General features: G+C 48.6%; 1 protein-coding gene across 3 annotated transcripts in view; it reads left to right on the forward strand.

Moving 5' to 3' along the window:
• The window catches only part of cplx1 (complexin 1), a 432,339-nt gene that overhangs the window by 385,060 nt on the left and 24,653 nt on the right, over nt 1–22,626 (forward strand). For all 3 annotated transcript variants that reach the window (XM_072512169.1, XM_072512170.1, XM_072512167.1), the window contains exon 3: nt 1,060–1,235. In XM_072512169.1, coding sequence (XP_072368270.1) covers nt 1,060–1,235 — 176 coding nt within the window. The remainder of the gene's footprint in view (nt 1–1,059; nt 1,236–22,626) is intronic.

Genomic DNA, 22,626 nt, shown 5'->3' on the forward strand with positions numbered 1-22,626 from the left:
CAGGTTACTGCAGTACAATGATATATGCATGAGACAACCCAGCCACTTAAACTCACTCTCAAACCCCCTCAGCCTGGTTTCCTCAGTGCCCGTTTGAGTTCCTCAGCTGTTGTCTCCGTTCCACAGAGATGGGGGGCATTTCATTTTTATGTACTGAATTGCACTGCCTCAAAGGACAGTGGAAGCAAATTCAGCAGTAACTTTCAAAAAGGATTGGAAAATTACTTAAATAGAAAAGGATTGCAGGGCTCCAGAAAAGGAGCAGGGGATGGTAGGACTAATTGGATAGTTCTTGCAAAGAATTAGCACAGGCATGGTGGACTGAATGACCTCTTTCTGTACTGCAAGATTCGATGATTCAAATAATATGTGCCATAGCTCAAACAGGACAGAACATCTGTGTAGCAAAGGCTACACATTTATACGCAACGCTTCAAATTTCCCAGTGGAGGCAATAATTTCCATGATAATGGATCCCAAGGAAAGGTTGCAATAATGCAAAGCACATTTGGCATCATCCTGCTCCTAATACCAGCAAACATCTTCTTAATTTGCAGCCAGGTCAGAGGGAGCAGGGTGACTCAGTTATGACCTTCCCCGCATGCAGCTGGCATCTACGGAAGGCTGCCTATGGCTTAACATGGAGGCACCCTTCAGCATGGTTTAAGCTATCAAGCAAGATTTACAAATCTTCAATTAATGGGAGCATTGTGGCTCACTTTGCCATTGTAATCCTTCTTTGCGATTTTCTGCCCCATCACTATTGCCTCTTTTATGCCAAACTATAGCCCGTCAATGCTGCAACCTTCCTGGATTTTACACTACCTGGCCAGGTGTGTGGCACGTTAAGGTGTATGTGGTACATACCTATTCAAAATAAGCTTAAGACCCATTGCAAAGTCTGACCTGGTCCACTTTCACAGAGATTGGACCAGATGCACTCATACCAAGGCTTCACTTGTGTTTCCATCACAAAACTGGAGCCAATATCTAAGGAAGAAAAGACATCCTGTTACTTTTGATCTTCACGGCTATATTACATCGTGTTCTTTCATACAGGGGCCACCAAAGACATGGGGAAGATGTTGGGAGGTGATGAAGAGAAAGACCCTGATGCACAGAAGAAGGAAGAAGAAAGACAAGAGGCCCTTCGTCAACAGGAAGATGAACGTAAGCAAAAACATATTAGAATGGAAGTCGAACGGGAAAAAGTACGGCAACAAATACGAGATAAGGTAAACAAACTTAATTGCTCCTTCAGGAACAGTGGATGCTTTAACTGTTATCAATTATATTTGTAATAATGTTAATGACAGGTAAGGACTATAGCACAGGAAAGAATGGATCAAAACCTCCCATGTCTGCCTGGATTTCTGCCCGGTGCTCTGATTTCCTCCCACAGTCCAAAGATGTGCAGATTAGGTGGATTGGCCATGCTAAATGCCTCTTAGGCTGGGGTTATAGGGAGGGGGATTGGGCCTAGATAAGGTTGTCTTTCGAAGGGTCGATGCAGACCTGATGGGCTGAATGGCCTATTTCTGTACTGTAGGGATTCTATGATTCTACAAAATCTGAACACAACTTCCAGCATAATAATTGCCAAGTTAAAAATCTGTATTAAAAAGATCCTTTGGGTTCTAGGTTCACATGGCTTACCATTGTTCTCTCGTTTGGCAAATATTGCACAGTCTTAATACATGGTGCATGTTAAATTTTTAAATTGCACTTTAGCTGAGTGATAGGATATAACTAACACATAACAAAGGTCAGTACTGTCAGGTTGGGAATGTAAAACGTATCCTGAGGGACAGATGTATTTTTTATTAAATGACTAAATTATGCACGGTTGGCTATGTTATAATCATGTTCCTGCCCTTTTACAAAATTCTGCGTGACCTTCCATTACATCACTCATAGCTGATTAAAAAAACAAAGGGTTAGCATTTCCCCAGGGCTTCCCCAATTTCCCGCCGTATTTTCAATGGCAGGTGGAAAGGATAGAGAACTGACATGGTTGCTAGAAGGACTTGAATTTCTTCAGGAGTAGGATTTATTTTATGATGCCTGCTGATTAATGTTTATTTTTTCATAGATGTGTAATTCCATAAAGAAATAATAATTCCATAAAGACGGGGATGGTTTAGCACAGTGGGCTAAACAGCTGGCTTGTAATGCAGAACAATGCCAACAGCGCATGTTCAATTCCCGTACCGGCCTCCCCGAACAGGCACCGGAATGTGGCGACTAGGGGCTTTTCACAGTAACTTCATTGAAGCCTACTTGTGACAATAAGTGATTATTATCATTATTATTATTAGAAATATTGGGGTGAATTTGTCCTGCAGTGATCACACATAACAGGCCAGAGCAAATCGGCAGGACATGTTCCATTGAGGACCAATTTCATCCTGACTATCTTTTCTTTTATTAAGATATAAAGTTCTGAATTTTACCTTGTGAAAATGGGTGACCTGTGCAATGTAATGCCTGGCATGATGATTTTGGGTTGACAGTCCTGGCATCACGGTGTTCAGCAATAATACAGTAGGCAGAGACTGCCTGCTATTTTGAAACAATCAATCACCAGCCATTTAATTGGTTGAATGCCATTTTATCTCGCATCTCTCAAAGGTCAACTCGGGAGTTGGATATTCCGGGCCTGTTCGTCTTGGACTCAAATCCCGTTATCGCCACTAACTCGCGTGAGAGAGCCATAACAGAATTTGTGCTGGGGAGATCTCAGAATGAGATGATCCCCGTCCCTCAGCGAGGGCATGAACCTGATTACCATAAATGTAAACAGATTGGAATATGCCAAAACCTTGGGATGGATTCTCCGCCCTGCCGCACCACATTTCTGCCTCAACCCGCCGGTGGGATTCTCCATTACGCCGGCCGGTCAATGGGGTTTCCCATTGTAGGGCAGCTCTACACCGTCGGGAAATCCCCGGGCGCTGGCAGAACGGAGCATCGCGCCAGCGGAGAATCCTGCCCCATAACTTCCGGGTTTGCCGTATGTTTCCTCCCGCTGGCATGAAGTCGTGCCAGCAGGAATCACAACTGTTCTGCAGCAGTCGAGATGACCGCGCCGAGGGTGCGGAGGCCTGTGCAGCTCCTGAGCGGGCAGAGATATGGCAGGGCAGATCCCTGATTCTGCCCCCTGGCTCCCTGGCACTGCCAGGATGGTGCTTCCATGTTGGCAATGTCCCCTGGCACTGTCAGGTTGGCACTTCCACGTTGACATGGCCACAATGTCCATTGGCATTGCGGGGGGTGGGGGGGTGCTGTTTCTTAACTTTGAATCGGGGCGCCCTTTAAAAATGGGGCCCTGATCTGTATAGAGCCGGGCTAGCCAGCATCTTTAAGTCCCACCCCAAAAGAATAACAGTGCGCAACATGGTGCCCTGCTTTTTTTGACAAAATGTCAGAATATCTGGAGAGAAAACCTGGCTGTTTATTAATTTTCTTCATCATTTTATCATCATGCATATAAATAGTCTCATTATATATTAACGTTATTAGATTTTCAACCAACTCACCATCCCGTATTTGTACAATAATACAACAAAATTCACTTCTTTATCATCAGGATTGCCACCTTTCAATTTGAATATTCTCAAATTCACTATATGAATTGGATTTTAGTATTTCATTGGTTCGGTTGCTTGTAATACATTGCTTAATTGCCGTTCTTGTTGTACAGTTTGTTTTCAATAATCTTCATTTAAATCACCCTTCCAAAAAAGTTTAATATTTCTCAAATCAAGGTCAGGATAGTTTACAATAAAGCTGGTAATCTTTTCATTAGCAGCTCAACTTTAATCTGTAAACAAATCCAAAATATTTGAGTGCGGTTAACTTTCCTTTTGACGGGAGAGACATGAGACCGCTGCAGATTGTGATTTGATATAGAGTGGTACAGTTTCAGGCATGAATACAGGAGCAGCATTCTTTGATCAAAAATCACTGTGTAAAAAAATATTGACAAGAAGTATCAAGTATACCCAAGTGTTGGCCTTATCAATCATCTTCTATGATCTCAACGAGTAGCGCCATTTCTCACCTCATCTACCAGAAAGGGTAATCCAAAGTCTAATTTCACAAGTATTATTCCCCATCCGGTATAACAAATACCTGATTCAAATGACATGAATTTCACTCGGCTTTCTCTTAGTAATAGCTTCTTAACCCATGCCTCAACGAACATCCCTACCTGCACCAGGGTAAGTTCCTATTCTTCTCCATTAACCTTTCTTCGAGCTTCTCTCAGTGAGAATATCAACTTGCGCCATTTGCCAACTAATATCACTTCTGCGGAGTTGGATGTGCCGAGTGAATGATGATGTCTTTAGAAAATTGGCCTGGAGGGATTAATTTCCAAATTATCAATATATGTGAGCTTTATGGATTGAAGTACATGATATACATTAACTGCAAACAATAAAAGATACATCCGTTAAATGTTGTAGAATGAGACAGTTCCAAGTCAATAATATTGAACTTAACTCCCTAAAAAAGCCATCTTCATTAGGGCTGACTAATGACTTTGCTGATCATTTAGTGGAGTGGCATGTTAATGTACGTTGCGCAGGTGAGATAAGTATGCCGAGTCACAGTACAAAGATTAATAAATTTATTTTACTAGAAAATCTATCTAGTTTCACGCTAATATAATTCGACTCACTCTGGAACCCATAGTTACATTTATTCGCAGGGTCCTGAAACTAATCTGCAACGTACATTTATCATATGATGCACGATCAATAACTCCAGAAGCGCGGTTGGAGACAATTGAAGGCTTTAATACGCTAGATGTTTCCCCCAGCAGCGCAGGTACAGAAGAAAGCTGCTGGGGCGGCACGGGCTCTTATACCCCGCCTTGCAGGGCGAAGCTAACATACAGGCTTAACCAATGGGAACAAATACATTCTCCACCAATGGTATTCCGGCATTACCAGGTACCATAATCCTTCTAACACAGACTACCACATCATAATACTAGAAAATAATTCAGTAGACTGAAATCGTTTGCTGTCAGAGCTGCATCAAAAAGGCATGGCAATCTAATGGAAATATTTCAAATAACGAAGTGTTTGGTCAGGTAATCAGAAAAAAAAATATGTCCATTGCTCACTAGGACAGTACTTAACTAGAAGTCTTAAATTGGAGATTGGAGAAGCTGTGAGTTCACGGGATGCCCTTCCAGGAACAATGAAGGAAGAACCCAGAATACATTTTTAAAGGGAAATAAACAAATGAAAATCAAGCATGTGACAGGGAAAGGAGGAAAGGCCGAGGAATGGAGTCAAGCGTGGGGACCGGGGTTGGATTTTCTGGATCTCACAAGAGCAGGAAATGTGATGTGAGGGGTGATTGAATCAGGCAGGATGTGAAATTCCGATCACTCAACAGCTGCCTGAGATGCAGGGATAAAGTCAGCAGCAAATTTGTTTCATTCCAGCCAGAGGTGGGTTCATGCCTATAACACATGAGTACACATTAGAGTAAGACTTTTTAGGTAAAGTCTTAGCTTCAAGACAAAGTCAGCACCATATGAGAATCTCGCGACATCTGCTTGGCATTCATTTAAAGGTGGCATCCACGAGTTGACATGTTGCAGCTTCTGAAGTCATCAGTTTTTCCTTGTTGAACTCTGGTACAAAGGGAGTGGAGCAGCATAATGGCAGCTTGTATGGAGGCTCATGGGGAGCAAGGGTGACTCAGTGGTGGCAGGGCGTGGAGTGGCGACAAGGGGATGGAGAGTGGAAGAGAAATCCAAGGGAGGACAGAGGTTGGGGTCAGGTGCATGGAGGGGTGAAGTGGGAAGGGCCTGGCATCCTGGCTGTGGAGGGGACAGTTGGTCAAGGTAAGAAAATGAAGGGCCTAAAGATTGGTGCCAATACTGCCCAAATGCAGGTCCATCTCGGCGTGTTGGATGGTAAAGTCCTTTGAGTTCACCTACAACATTTCAATTATCCCCACTTCCTGTGATCTTTATAATGCATAGAAGGGAAGGCCAGCTGGGCCTGCAAGTTCAGCCATGTTCCACAGAGTGGTGAATACAATGCTGGATACTAACATGAACATTCAATGAAGGGTGCATGCAAAAAACACAACATTGGGTACAGTTCCCTCATTTGCCCGCTGGAGGTTTGGTGGTGGTTGGGAGCAGAGAATCTGCTGGGAGCCAAAAAAACTAGAAACTCGCCGATGTAAAATTACGCTGCAATCCTCCCAATGGTGGGTTAATGGTGGCTCTGTCTTCCTGCTGGCTGATGGCTTCAACATCATTTGCATTCATTTGCCACTTATGAATGCTCATTAAAATGGCTACCTGCTGGCATCCCATCAGGCCTTCCAATCTTGCATGACACCAGCTTGAAATTATGCCTGTCTAAAACTCGATTGCTAAAGAGTAACGTTCACAAGGCCAGAAGAGATTTTGAGGTGAATGAAACAAAACCTTTATGCCATTCTGGTGCACTGCTCCTAATGCGCTGTACACACCTTCCTTCCCTCCAGTTCCAAGCTGATCTTCATGGACAGCATTGTGCTGCTGGACTTACGGACCCTCAGTGACTGTGCCACATTCCTCTGTGACTGGCTCATGTCAGCCAGCGTCCAGGCAACATCATAGACGCCCGCAGCCATGAAATGTTGTGACTGGGCCAAGCAGCGGAGCGCCGCTGCAATGTCCAGGTGGCTCTGGTACATAGCTGCCTGTAACAGGGCAGCCTCTCCTGTGCCTCAGCCACCGTCCGCACAGAGTGCCCGAGGCCTTGGACATCCTGACCCATGGTCGATACCTTTGCCCCCAAGGCCTCCCCTGTGGATGCCACATATGCGGTGTTGGCCTGGATGGCACGCATGGTTGGCACCGCCTCATGCCCCTGCAGGTGGTTGGACTCCTCCAACTGGACTTGCAGGTGCTGGATGGTTGGTGACAGCCCCTAATGTAGTCTCCAACTTTATGTCTGCATCTTCAGCATTGATGGGACCGCCGTTTCCAGAAGCCCCAGATCAGTCTGGAAGGCAAGTCGTCCCTCGGGTTGTGCAGCCGTCCGACATCTGCCTTCTCGGGCATTCCTACCTCCCCCTGATGTACCACAATATGTGTGTGGTGTGCACCAGATAATGCTCCAGGGGCCTCTTCACTAAAGTGACCAACCAAGGTGAGCGTCTCTGGCATGGTGGAGGCTGTTGGAGACAGCTGGAAGTTAGTGGTGACCCCCGAACTGGTGCTCTGGGTGTCGCGGGCTAGCGTTTGGCGGCTTGCGTCGTTGTCCAGTGCCACCTCGTCACTGGAGATGTCCTGGTGTTGTGGCCAGGGGCAAGGGACACCAGAAGGCCCTGCCTCATCGCCAGTTGATCCTGCAAGACACTACACATGATGCATGACTGGATCGCCCATTGGGGTGGTGGTGTGGGGGCGGTAGGATTGTGTGGAGGTGGTGGGGTGCTGGGTTTGGGATGGTGTGGATGAGGTGGGGTGCTGGGGTTGGGGTTGTGGGGGAGGTGAGGTGGTGGGATTTGAGTAGTGTGGGGGAGGTGAGGTGGCGAGGTGGTATGGGGGAGGTGCGGTGGTGGGGTTGGGGTGGTGTGGAGGAGGTGGGGTGCTGGGGTTGGGGTTGTGGGGGAGGTGAGGTGGTGGGATTTGAGTAGTGTGGGGGAGGTGAGGTGGCGAGGTGGTATGGAGGAGGTGAGGTGGTGGGATTGGGGTGGTGTGGGTATGGTGTGGGATTGCCATTGGGACTGCAACTCAGCGGGGGCTCACTTGTTTCCCCAATGCCAACCTCCGCCTCGGCAACAGCCCTCTCCCCGGGCCCACTGACCAGGGCCAGCTGGCCTCTTCAAGTCCTTTCTCTCTATCTGCTGTTGTGCACTGCCTTCTCCTGGCCGGGCGGTGGGTGGCAGCCTCCTTCCCACCCTTGGCAACAGGATGCCTCGCCTCTCCTGTGCGGCGTCCATCAGGGTCTCAAGCTCTGCACCTACGAACCGGGTTGCCGCTCTTTGTGCTGCCATCTTGCTGGCTGGAATGAGCATGTGTGGGGAGAGGAGAGTTTCTATGCAGCTGCAGCTTGTCAGCCTCCCGAGTGCCAATCCTGACCCTGGAAATCAGATCTGTTTTTCATTGGAATTGCTCTTAGTTCCATGTGGCGCAGGTGCTAGCCCTTTAACGGATCCTGAATTTCTCTGGGACCGGTGCCACCTCCGTGGTCATAGCATACCACCGATCAGTTCCGGCGTCAGAACTTAGTGTCTGAGACAGAGAATCCAGCCCATGGTAACATTACTTGCAGCTTCCGCAACAGAAATGGAGGATAAGCCTGAGAATGTTTTATCATATCCAAAAATTTCTCTTTGAAATTATATGTTCACCAATGTGTTACTCGTTGGTTGTTCCATGTATCAGTGCCATTCTCCGACCAGGAGCCGCAGCTGTGTAGACCCTTCCACACAGTCCAATCTCATTGGAACCAATTCCTGACATCCACATATTCTACTGGTGACCAAAATGCAGTTGAACATCCTTGACTTCCAGGGTGTTTCACCCGCAGTGACGTGCCAGTTACATGCAGCACTCACCAGACCAGCAACAAAAGCATCAGAAATCTGCAGAAGCATTTCTTCAACATCTTCATCAGGTTGCCCAGTTGGATCAATGTCACACACTAGGTCCCGCAACGTATTCTTGTTTAAAACCTGATTGTCTTTTGGACTCGTATGTCACCCTGAGCCCAGTGTTCCAGGTTCTAAGTAACTTCGAAAAAATTGCCCTTCTTTCAAACTACAGAAGGAAATAGCAGCAGCCTCCAGCCATTTGCAGCAGCAGCCAGCAGTAGACATAACCTGTAGCACCACTTGGGAATATTTTGTTTATTAAACATTCAACAGTACTTATATACAAAGTGATGAAATCTACTACTTAACAGTCCACATATCACATCAACCATTAATCAACAAGGAAAAGGCGCCATGCCATACACACGCAAGTACCTTTTTACTCCAAAATATCAGTACAAACACAAAACTACAGTAGTTCATGTACAAAGAAAACCGAAACACACTTTATCACCCCTCACATGTCAACATAATGGAGAATTCTTGCTGTTTGGTCGTGTTACGTATTAGTCTCTGTCCGTGAGCCTCTGTTGTACAGGCCTTGTTATATGGCCTAATTCCATCAGAACCGATTGACGTTCAAGGTGCAGTAAAACAGCCTTGATGTCCAATGTGCTTGACTTGTTGCGACACGCAGACCCTCACAATAAAAGCACCAGCAATCTATAAAAGCATTTCTTCAACACCCCTCAACGGAACCACTTCTCCAGTATAGGTTTTTAATGCTGTCTTTGAGGGTTTCATGAGCAAAATGTCGGAACTTTATTTGATAAACAGTCTCTGGCACCAGCGAGACAGCTACCTCAGCGAGACAGCTAGCCCAGCGAGACAGCTACCCCAGCGAGACAGCTAGCCCAGCGAGACAGCTACCCCAGCGAGACAGCTAGCCCAGCGAGACAGCTACCCCAGCGAGACAGCTAGCCCAGCGAGACAGCTACCCCAGCGAGACAGCTACCCCAGCGAGACAGCTAGCCCAGCGAGACAGCTACCCCAGCGAGACAGCTAGCCCAGCGAGACAGCTACCCCAGTGAAACAGCTACCCCAGCGTCCACCTCAATCTTCACCAGCTGATCATCCAATAATACAGTGACTCAATATTGGTACACCAGAGATAGCTAGTACATTTAAGACAGTTCATCTTTGGACTGTGAATTAAGTTTCTCCTCGCGTCCTTTTTGTACCAAGTGGACACTTTTGCCTGAAGTGTGTTTCTTTTTCCAACAAGCGGGTACAATGTGGCCCTTTCTGCCGCAATTTCTGCACACGATGTCTTTGCACCAACAATCTGCTGTTGAGTGCCTGGTTTTTGCACACCTATAACACAGTGGTTAGCAGTGTTGCTTCCCAGCTCCTGGAACCTGGGTTCGATTCCCGGCTTGGGTCACTGTCTCTTCGGAGTCTGCACGTTCTCCCTGTGTCTGCTTGGGTTTCCTCCGGGTGCTCTGGTTTCCTCCCACAAGTCCCGGAAGACCTGCTTGTGAGGTAAATTGGACATTCTGAATTCTCCCTCAGTGTACCCGAACTGGTGCCGAAGTGTGGCGACTAGTGGATTTTCACAGTAACTTCATTGCAGTGTTAATGTAAGCCTACTTGTGACACGAACAAAGATTATTATTATTAATGCGAGTCTCTGTCTTTGTTAGAGTTTTGGCCAACATCTTGTGCTCGAACTCAACTGTTGAGCTTCTTTGGCTGCTAATTCCATGGATACAACAACTTCCAAAGCTTTCTTTAAGGTCAGGTTGCTTTCAGTTAACAACCGTTTTAAATAGCTTCCTTAAATCACAGACTAATCTATCTCTGATGGTATTGTTTAATTCATTTCCAAATTTGAAATGTTCAGCCAGTCATTTCAGGGTAGCTACAAACTGCAATTGAAACATCTTCTTGGTTCTGAAACCAACCTTTTTGCGATGACTAATGGTTTTGGCAAATAGTGGCCCTCAAAGTTTCACCGTAGTTTTTCATTCCTGACTTTTCCGACTGTACTAGACTCCTAAGGAGCTTAAGTGTTTTCCACTCCATTATACTCAGGCAAGTTGGGACTTTTATATCTGTTGCCATTTTGTTCTCTTGGACCAAATAGTTGAATCTCCTTGTATGGAATCATAGAATTTACAGTGCAGAAGGAGGCCGTTCGGCCCATCGAGTCTGCATCGGCTCTTGGATAGAGTGCCCTACTTAAGCCCATGTCTCCACCCTATCCCCGTAACCCAATAACCCCACCTCCATTTTTGGACACAAAGGGCAATTTATCATGGCCAATCCACCTAACCTACACATCTTTGGGCTGTGAGAGGAAACCGGAGCACCCGGAGGAAACCCACGCAGTCACGGGGAGAACGTGCAGACTCCGCACAGACAGTGACGCAAGCCGGGAATCGAAACCTGGGACCCTGGAGCTGTGAAGCAACTGTGCTAACCACTATGCCACTGTGCTGTCCTTGTATATGAGTTCCATCACTCTGTATTCTCATCAAACCGTACCACAGCACCAAAACCTCCTGCCATTTTTCACTATGGAAGGACCTGTTTGTGCACGATGTGCCAGTTATTTTAGCACTACCTTGCTTCCTTTTTCCCCGAAAACCAGGCAAACCTGAGCTCAGCCTGTTTTCCTTTTGTGTCTTAGAACACCCCAGCTCTAAGTTTGTTATTGCAGGGTGCTTGCTACTCTCAGTGCTCCTGATAATGCTATGGGCCATTTGAGGCAGAGCACATGGCGAGCTTCTTTCCAAAGTTGTTTGACCTTCGGATTCCGCAATGATTTTTAAGTTCATCTGGTAGCTGCAACCGTTGCTGGGCTCCCCCGGGTCGCAAGCTTTCATGTAGCAACAACCTTAATTATTTATTTTTCTTTTTGGATGCCTACAAACGCTGTTCAATGTTTTTCCCCAGGTGCCTACAAAAGCTTCTTCCTCGTCGCCAGTTGTTACGAGGTGGATTAAGGTCTGCAGATCTCAGACATTCAAACAAATGAAGAGTTTTATTAGGAAGATGTAAACACTCTAGGCTGCCATGTTACATGCAAATGGCCAATGACGTTAAGTGATCGGTCTCTTCACGTTTCCCTGTTCCATTGCAAGACTGAATGAGGAAACACTAGAAATATATGAATACACAATAGATACCACATTGTTCACTGAAAGGGATGCTGCGACTTTTATTTGAGATGTTAAACCAATGCCCCATCTGTCCATGAAGGTGGATATAAAAATGCCATGACACTATTTTGAAAAAGTGCAAGAAAGTATCTTTCTTTTCTCTATGAAATGGTGAGGACGGTGGCGGGAATTGTTTTTTTGGTTTTGCGTGAAAGAGAGTGAGGGGTAAGGGCTTGAGTTAGTTGGAAAAGGTGATCAGGCGCTATGGGGGGAGGGAGCAAGGACCTGAAGCAGTATCTAGACGGGAATGGGAGCAAGGGCTGGGTTGCAACTCTGGCTTCAATGTATTGGGAAAGATATGGGGCTGGATTCTCCGTTCCAAAGGATTGTGGACTTTCACAACAGCAAAACTGGCGCCAAACCTGGATCTATTCAACGACTATGGAGAGGCGAGCACCGGTGCCACGTGGAACACAAATCGATTCCAATGATAAATGGTGCGGGATTCCGGATCCTGTATTGACACTCGGGAGGCTGGCAAGTTGCAGTTGCGTAAACACAATACACTCCCCGCACCCACTCATCACAGCCAACAAGATGGCACTGGTTGTGCTGGAATGTGCCCGTACAGCTGATGGGTCATCCGGTGCCAGAGGGCACCTAGGGGGTGGCCTGGGGGACACCTATATGACCCATGGCCCTAAGTTCACAGTGGGCTGTCAGCAGTGTGCGCAGCTGCATGGCTGCCTTTCCGGCTGCGACAATGGAGGTCCGTGCATGTCCTCCCCGACCCCATAGCCCACCTCCTGGCGACCCCCGCTACTCCCCCCTGGTCTTGCCAGAAGCCCCCCAGCCAGCGGCACAACTGTCACCAAATTATGGCAATGTTGGACACTTTCTGTACCCCTCTCCCTCAGCAGCTGCTACGTCGGTTTCACCATTTTTGAAAGCACAAGTGATCGCGCCGTCGGGAACTCAGTCCATCGGAGGCGGAGAATCGCAGAGGCCCCGGAGAATACCGGGTCGGGCCCGCTAATGACATGAAAGTGGTGTTGACTGCATGGGCATTTTGGACCACATTGACGCTGCTGTCAAGATGACGGAGAATTGTGATTTGGCGTCAAATCCGCACCTGCCACCATTTTGGTGTCAGAACCTATTCTCTGCCCAATCATGTTTCACAAATTCAGTGTCAGCCAATGGAGAATCCCGCCCATGTTCTGAGACTCCTGCCTGTCAGGCCAGGAACATACCAACCAAATCCATGGGAGATATTAAACACTTACAGCCTCATTTTAAAAAAAATTGCACAGATGGAATAATCTATTCAGTGTTATTACAGATTGTTCAAAGACCAAAAGATTGCTGTAAACTTAAAATTACATTGTAAATACCATGAACCGGCAGTCCAGAGAAACCTCGAATTATCTTGTCTGGTATTCAGTTCCAGCCTTTCTCAATTTCCTGCAAACTTCTTTGCTAAAAGTGAAGTGTAATTGTAGATATTTGAGGGAATTTTCTCAGCCAAATTCCCATTGGTACCTTAAACTTCAGCTCTTTTGCAAGGATTGGTCAGGTGCAGTGATCCATTTTGAAAGAAACACAATTATATCAAAATATTACAAATCATCTCAATCGATTGCAACTTGAAAACTGCCGCAGGGTTCATGCATTCAGACGTGAGTACCTCACATGAGCAAACACAGTGTCCTTTGTTCAAAACAGCAATCCTGTCAGTCACATAAAAAATCTCCGAATGCTGTTCAGCAAGATAAGCAGTAAATCCGATTGACTCAATCAATATGCATCTGATTTCAATAACGGAGTGCTAGAACATTGATTATTTCCTCCCACCACCCCCTCAAATACCACTACCCATTACTTTTCATTTTTTGCACACATTGAACTATAGATCTGAATTACATTTGTGTGAGAAGGGATCTCAGATGAAGTGGCGCATACAAAAGCACATGCCAGCACTTACAGGTGTGCTATTAGCTGCTGGTTTTAGAGCTCGATTAGGAAGTTAAGGGTGTATGTGGCGATGAAGCCAGGTCTTTTGCAGGATGTGCTCCTGGATCAAGGATGCTCACTGCTGATGCTCTCGTATGCTGACCTCTCCACAATTGGTGACACATGGGGCTGACATGCACATGTACCTCCACAGATACATCTCTATCATCTCCTTGCCCATTGTAGTCAGGCAATCTGGTATTATGGGCCAGGGTTTAGAGAACCCCAAAGTGTAGCCAGCGTGTGTTGCCGTCATCCCAGCGAATGCGCAAGGGCTTCTTCTCCATGCCGGCCATGGCGGACTGTTAGACCGGCCGGCGCAGAGGGAAAGAGTGCCCCCACGGCACAGGCCCGCCCGCGGATCGGTGGGACCCAATCGCGAGCCAGATCCCCCCGCACCCCCCGAGGACTCCGCAGGCCACCTGCAGAGCCAGGTCCCACCGGTACGGACCTGGTGCATTTTACGCTGGCGGGACCCGCCAAAAATGGTCAGCCACTTGGCCCATTGTGGGCCAGAGAATCGCCGGGGGGGGAGGGGGGGGGGGCGCTGCCAACGTCCCCCGACCAGCGTGGCGCACTTCCCACCCCCGCCGAAAAACAAGCGCCGGAGAATCCCGCCCCTTGTTTGGCTGGATGCAGCTCCAACTCTGAAAACGATACCAAACACACACTGCAGCTGACAACTCAAAAACAAAAGTAAAAACAGACAGACAGCTCAGCTCCACTGCACCACTGTCTTTTCATGCAGAGGGAGATCAAAATTACACCTTGGGCGGGATTCTCCCCTACCCGGCGGGGCGGGCCGTACCGGCGCCGAGGAGTGACGTGAACCACTGTGGACACCACTGCAGCTATTTGATAAACACCCATTTCTTAAAGGTACATCCACCACAGCTATTTGATAAACACCCATTTCTTAAAGGTACTCTCACATGACATTGGCCCCTTGTTTCTATAGGAGAGGATGTTGAACAACTCCTCCTTACCCCAGATACCACCATGCAAAGTTTCCATGCCCACCTCCCAACCCATGTGGAAGGGCTGATCTTTAATTTGAAAAAGAAGTGTTGTGTTTTTCTGCAGGTCCCCCTGCATCACCTTATTCAGCAGCAAGTCCTGACTGCCCTGGAGGTGTGAAGCGTCTGGCATAAGGTCCCCCTACCTGTCATAGATTATCATAGAATTTACAGTGCAGAAGGAGGCCATTCGGCCCATCGAGTCTGCACCGGCTCTTGGAAAGAGCACCCTACCCAAGGTCAACACCTCCACCCTATCCCCATAACCCAGTAACCCCACCCAACACTAAGGGCAATTTTGGACACTATGGGCAATTTATCATGGCCAATCCACCTAACCTGCACATCTTTGGACTGCGGGAGGAAACCGGAGGAAACTCACGCACACACGGGGAGGATGTGCAGACTCCGCACAGACAGTGACCCAAGCCGGAATCGAACCTGGGACCCTGGAGCTGTGAAGCAATTGTGCTATCCACAAGGCTACCGTGCTGCCCACTGCAGCTGATATTTAGGCAAGGATCTGAAAAAGTGAAAAGAAATATGAACCATAAAAGTAGTCAAGAACAACCTAATGAAAGTGAACTTAAAAGCAGATAATATGTACTGCTGGATGAATCTCAAAAAAGGAAGCTAAAGTGCAGGCAGTATTTAAATTTAGAATACTTTTCTATCCCTGACCATATTTCTGAAAATAACATTATCAGGCAAACTCAGCAACATGATTTGAATACATCGTGGGAACTTTGCAGTACCCTAGGCAGAAAGGCATGTGCTATGCAATAGCTCCCCTTTGTGCTTCATCGCAATTTGAGTGGGTGGGTGGGCAAAATGATTGAAATCAATTTTCTATGCTGTAAATTTGGGGCTGCTATGACAACTGTTCACATTCCTGCTGAGCGAGAGCTTACCTTTGCTAAGCTGGTATTATTTTCGACATTAAAGCTTCTTAACAGACATACTGAAGAAAAATATTAAGCTCTTCAGAATTGTCACCCTGCACTGCCCTAAAAGGGAGTGTTTCCTAAATTGTTCAGGCATATAGATGCGTCTCCCAGTACACTGACAGGCACCGATGCATATCTGCAACCTCTGCACCTCACTTAGGCTGATACAGAGAACAAAGAACACTGATTTTATATTGCATGAGGCAAGCCACCAGGAAATGCACAGCATTCCCCTTCTCAATTCAGTGGTACAACGTAGAGGGGACTGAAGAATACTCAGAAATATACACAGAAAATAGAAGCAGGAAGAGACCATTCGGCCCTTCGAGCCTGCTCCGTCATTCATTATGATCATGGCTGATCATCAAGTTCAATCTGATCCCGCCTTACCCCCATACCTTTTGTTCCTTTTAACCCCAAGAGCTATATCTAACTCCTTCTTGAAATTACACACTGTTTTGGCCTCAACTACTTTCTGTGGTAGCGAATTCCACAGATTCAACACTCTCTGGGTGAAGAAATTTCTCCTCACCTCAGTCCTAAAAGGTTTACCCTTTATCCTCAAACTATGACCCCCAGTTCTGGACTCCCCCACCATCGGGAACATTCCTTCTGAACCTACCCTATTTAATCCTGTTAGAATTTTCTAAGTTTCTATGAGATCCTTTCTCATTCTTCTCAACTCCAATTAATATAATCCTAACCAATTTAGTCTCTCCTCATATAATAGTCCCACCATCCCCCGGAATCAGCCTGGTAAACCTCGCTGCACTCCCTCCATAGCAAGAACATCTTTCTTCAGACAAGGACAGCAAACTGCGCACAGTACTCCATGTGTGGCCTCACCATTGCCCTATACAATTGCAGTAAAACATCTCTATTCCTATACTCAAATCTTCTCGCTATGAAGGCCAACATACCATTTGCCTGCTCTGCCGCCTGCTGTACCTGCGCGCTTACTTTCAGCGGCTGATGCATGAGGACACCAAGGTCTCGCTGTGTATCCACCTCTCTCAATTTACACCCATTCAAAGAATAACCTGCTTTCCTTATTTTGCTACGGTAGGACAACCTCACACTTATCTACATTATACTGCATCTGCCATGCTTATGTCCGCTCACTAGGCCTGTCCAAATTCCGCTGAAGCATCTCTGCATCCTCCTCACAGCCAGGGCGGCACGGTGGTGCAATTGTTAGCACTGATGCCTCATGGTGCCGAGGACCCGGGTCACTGTCTGTCTGACGTTTGCACATTCTTCCTGTGTCTGACTGGGTTTCACCCACACAACCCATAGATGTGCAGGGTAGGTGAATTGGCCACGCTAAATTGCCCCTTAATTTGAAAAAAAAGAATTGGGTACTCTCAATTGCTAGTGTGGCGGCCACAGTGGAGAGCCTGCTGCATGAAGTCGGCACCATTAGTGTAAGCGTCCAAGGCGCCGCGCAGTCGATGACGGCCATTGCTGAGGTTCTAGACAGAATGTCTGCCTCGCTGGGGAATGTCCACCCGGTACCAGGCCGACCTTGATGAGGTTCTGCGGGACATGTCTCTCAGATGAGCATGGCCGAGAGGCTGCGGAGCTTGTTTCTGATACAGGTGAGCATTGCATAGATGTTGCAGAGCATGGCCCAATCAATGAGGAGCATCGCTGAGGACGTCAACACGATGGTGCAGGCATTAAGGAGCCGCCAAGGCTGGCAGAGCCAGACGATGCAGGGGCTGCCGGGGTTCGAACCAGCTGCCCCTCCATCCCGCGGGCCCTATGAGCACCGAGAGGGAGGAGGGGATGCCGGGTGCGAACCCAGACCAGTCCCATGGAGTGACAACGGTGGCCACCAGCTCACCCGAGTTCCACCCCTTTGATGAGGCCACATCACAGCCAGCACACTGGCCAGGGTGGCACGACTGTGCATGTGCTGCTTTCAAGGAAGCCAGGGCCTTCCGACCCAGAGCCCCAGAGGCTGTCCGGCAGGGGCGTCAAAGGCCATGAGACTTGATAAGCAGCAGGCTGTCTCTACCTCAGATGTATATGCTAGACGTAATGGTAGAGCTACGAGGGCAAAGTACATCAAGGATCACTGAGGGCACTATGGGAGGGGGCCGGGGGTGGTGGGGGTGGGGGTGGGGGGGGGGGGGGTCAGTGGTGGGGTGAAGGGAATGGGAAGGGGCAGCACCATCAGGTGGGTGGGGAATTGTCAAACACAATAAACACCTTTCTGTACAAATTGTACAAGGCCTCTAGTCACCTTCGGCAATGAGAGCTGACCTTCGAACCCTTGGTCCATCTCCCAGACATCTCCCCCTCCCCAAGGCGCCCATCCACCCCCCGGCTGTGGACATTTCCCCGAAGCTGTGTCCCATTCTCTGGGTGGTCGGATAATGGTTGCTGCATGTGTGGCGTTGCCTTCCGCAGTGTTCAAGCACATTGTCCATGCATCAAAGTGCGATTGGGATGCAAGGCAATGAGTCCCACATACTACATGGCCCGCCCACCCACAGGGATCCACTTGGGTTGTGTGAAGTGCTCACTTAACCACAATTGCCAATTCCCTGTTAGCGGCAGCCTTCAGCCACACGGCCAGAGACTTTGGTAGTCGGTGAGGGTTATGGATGTTCAGTGGGGCTGACAGGCGGGGACAAGGGTTGCCCCAGCAACAGGTACACACAATCCAGGGATTGGCATGGTGGTGTCGTGTGTGGTTGCCCCCCCAAGGTCCTCTCCCACCCTCCCATGGCGGCCATCCCTGCAGTGGGTCCCCCACCCCCAGCCGAGGTTCCCCACCCCTCCTATCGAGCACTGCGGTGGCACGCCCAGCACCCCAGGTTCTTTGCCTGTGAGCAAAGATGTCTACTCACCTCCTCGGCTCCCCACAGAAGCCCTTCCGCCAGGTTCACGTTTTTCAAAAGGAGCACTGATCGGCGCCAGCGTGAGCACTTGCTGGGGAGGCTGCGGAATGACGGGAGGCCGTTGGATATGGGGTGGCTCTTGTTAATTGTATGGAAATAGGAAAAAGTGGTCAGAATTGGTTTCTCACCATGCTACAGCGAGATCCTGATTTTGCGTACGGGAACAGACCGATTGCATGGCAAACTGGCGCCTGTCACGCTTTTCGTTTTCTGCTTCTCCCGCGATTCACTGACCTTCTTTCGCTTGAGCGAGAGCGTAACGAGGCCGGAGAATCGTGCCCAATATAGTTCTCCCATCCAAATCTTTGATATATAATGTGAACAGTTGGGGTCCTTGCACAGTTCCCTGTCACTGTCTGCCAATCGGAAAAAGACCCATTTATTCCGACATTTTGCTTCCTGTCTGCTAACCAGCTTTCTACCCATCTCAAGACACTACTCACAATCCCATGTGCTTTAACTTTACATAGCAATCTGTTATGTGAGACCTTGTCGAAAGCCTTCTGATGTGAATAAATGTGAAGAGCTGAATCACTGCATTTATAATCTATTAAGCAGTTGGGTCCTCGCATTACAGAGAATAAATCAGCAGGTCTGCAGTGACAAGCACCTGACAGAACACGTAAAAGGGGAAAGTGCACTGAGGTTGCTTTCCTGATGAGAAAAAATAAATTAATTTTGCATGGCCCTGAACTAACATGGCGCAGAGATAGGCCTAACATCCCCCACCACCTGGATGACTGAAGAAGGGAAACGTATGCCGAGTACCAGCGTCAAACAATTAGACAGCTCTTCATCCCTCATACTCATGTCCATTCGAGGGCAGAAATACATCCTTCAGGTAAATGTACCGAGGAAGGGTGAGCAGAGATCACAGGTCTAGCTGTTACGGGCTATCACAAACAGAAATACATTACCCAATAAAATAAAGCAGTCTTGACTTCTATTTAATCAGCTGACAAATGTTTTGAGCCTTTTTTCCTGTTGCAGCTGGAACCCCACATGGTGACCAGTCACATCAATAATAACTTTCCATCTACATCGCACACCTCATGGAATAAAAGTGTCCCAAAGTGCTTTACAGGAGTGTTATCAGACAAAATTAGACATCAATACACAAAAGCCAACAGGCGCGATTCTCTGACCTCGTTACGCTTTCGCTCGAGTGAAATGAGGTTGATGAATAGCGGGAGAGACTGAAAACAAGAACTGCGCCAGACGCCAAACAGTTTGCAATGCAACCGGCCCGCCCCCAAAGGCGAAATTGGGATCTCACCGTAGCATGGCAAGAAACCGATTATCATCTCATTAGCCCTATTTCCGTTCAATTAATGAGACCTACCCCATATTCAACGGCCATCCGGGATTCTTCAGCCACCCCAGCAAGCGGTCACGCTAGCGGCGATTAGTATGCCTTTTGAAAAACGTGAACCTGGCGGATGGGCTTCTGTCGGGAACCGAGGAGGTGAGTGGCCATCTTTGCTCACAGGCAAAGAGCCCGGGGGCACTGGGCTTGCCAATCCAGTGCTCGGCGAGGAACAGGGGATCCTCAGTTGGGGGGTTGTGGGGGGAATCCCAGCTGGGAATGGGGGAGCCTCCGCAGTGGAAGGCCGCCATTGGAGATTGGTGGGGGGGGGGGGGGGGGGACACTGCAGGAGGAGTGGACGGGCCAAATAGCATATAGGAGTCATTGTCTCGCATCCCAATCAGACTGATGTCTGGACACCGTGCCTGAAAACATCTGGAGGCAACACCACACACGCAGCAGCCAAACACCCCGAGTCTGTGTCACGTCACTCCAGGATGCTGAGACTGTGTCAGCGTGTCACTGTCGAGGGCAGGGATGTGATGATAACGCGCAGAGGACTGAGCGCCAGTGCTCCCCAATCTATGCCATAATCTGACCCCTGCCTGTCTGCTGAATGCTCGTTCACACCCATCACCTGCACGCAGTGTGGCCGGGGAGGGGGGGAATGCATGGAGAGATGGATCAAGGATTTGGAGGTCGGCACGCATTGCGGAAAAACGTTTCAGAGGCTTCATACCAGTTGAGCCCAAGGGTGTTTAATGTGTATTACAATTTCCCACTCTCACGATGGTGCCGCCACCCCACCTCCCCTCCCCTACCAACATCCTTTCCTCGCTCCCCCCAGTGTCCTCAGTGCTTGGTCTTCCTAGCTCTACCGCTACGTCTAAGTGTCTCCCCAAGATGCACATCTGTGGTGGATGTAGCCAGCTGCTCACCATGTCTCATGGCCTTCGATACCCCTGTAAGGCATCTTCTGGGGCCGGAGGGCCCCGGCTCACTTGTCGGCGGCACATACACAGCCATGCCACCTTGTCCCATGTGCTGACTTTGAGACGCAGTCTTATCAGAGGGGTGGAACTCAGGGGAGCTGGTGGCCAACATCGCCACTCCATGGGACGTATCCAAGTTGCCACCCAATGTCCCCTCCCGGTTAGTACCGGGTGGGGCCCTGTGGATCGTCACCACTGTGGTTTCCGCCAACCTCCACGTGGGTACTGCCCTGTCCTCGGCCATCCCAGTAACCCCCAACGCATGCTCCTCCAAGGATGTGAGGATTTTTATGTTCAGTAGGCCTCCATCTGTCTGGGCCCTCTCCCGACGGTTGTGGAAGAGCTTTCCCTGAGGAGACACAGATAGGGCATCGTCAGCCACACATGTGGTTCACAGTGGTGGGAGGGGGTGTGTGAAGGAGGGGCTGAAGGCAGGGGGGGCTGAAGGGAGCATTGGGGGCTGCATGGAGAGTTGCAGGAGGGGGGGGTGAATGCTCACGTGGGGGTGGAAAGATCTCGCAGGGTAGGGGGAGGGTGGCGTTGGTGCCTGTTGTAGGTCACTGACCTTTTTTCGGCACTGGAGGCCTCCCACCATCCCGTCATGCTCCCGGAGCTTACAGTCGCCGCCACCTTGTCTCAGGTAGTACTGGCTACCCTGTGACTCGCCCTCCTAGACCTCGGGGAACAGGACATCTCTCCTGGCTTCCACTGCGTCTAGGAGCCTCCCAGGTCCGCATTGTCTGAATCTTGGGGCCGGTCTCCTGGGTGCTATTGTTCCGAGCTGGCTGGAGTTGGCTGAGCAAGTGCAGCTTAAGTGCTGCTCGACCTTGTTAGCGGGGGGGCTGGTGAGCCCGCTGCCGGCAAATCGGCTGGTGACCTTTATTTTCGGTCAGAAGCCTGCGGGGCCTCGTTAAATGGACCAATTAACATTGAACAGTGTTGCCGACCTTGCTGAGCTGGGTGGCGGGAAGCTTGCGCAGTTCCCACTCGCTACCACACTTAGAAATCGTACCGGCGAATCACACCCAACATTAGGTCAGGTAACTAAATGTTTGGCCAAAGAAGTAGGTTTTAAGGAGGTACGAAAAGGAGCGTTAAGAATTGGAGAGGTTCGGGGGAATATCACAGCTGAGGATCTAGGCAGTTGGAGACATATTTGCCAAAAGTAGAGCAGTGAAAACTAGTGATCTGAAAGCAGCCAGAACTGAAGAGCGCAGATATCACAGAATGTTCAGGGCTGCAGCAGGTCATAGAAGAATGTAACTGGTTTCAAATCCAAGTGTTTTGATTTCAATTATATATAAGTGAATATGTACAGTACTTCCAGAAACTTTGGGTATTTTACTTATTCTGAAATACTGTTCTATTAAACAACTGGGGCTAGAATTTTACCAGTCCCTTGATGATTGGTTGGGAGATGGGAAGGCTGGCAAAATAGCACACAAACACCTGGAAGGGGGGGTGGGAGTTAGTGGGAATGTCATAAGAACAGAGGAAATAGGAAGGAATAGGCCATTCGGTCCCAGCGAGTCTGCTCTGCTTTTCAATAAGATCGTGGCGGACCTACTTGTGGCCTCAGCTCCACTTTTCTTCCTGCCCCACATAACAATTGACTCCTCTGTAGATCAGCCGTGAATGTATTCAAGGACCCAAACTTGAGGCTCTATATAGCAGAGTATTACCAAGATTATTGATTCTCTGAGAGGCAAACTTCTTC

The sequence above is a fragment of the Scyliorhinus torazame genome, chromosome 7 (genome assembly GCF_047496885.1).
Source record: "Scyliorhinus torazame isolate Kashiwa2021f chromosome 7, sScyTor2.1, whole genome shotgun sequence".
In the NCBI taxonomy this organism is placed as follows: Eukaryota; Metazoa; Chordata; class Chondrichthyes; order Carcharhiniformes; family Scyliorhinidae; genus Scyliorhinus; species Scyliorhinus torazame.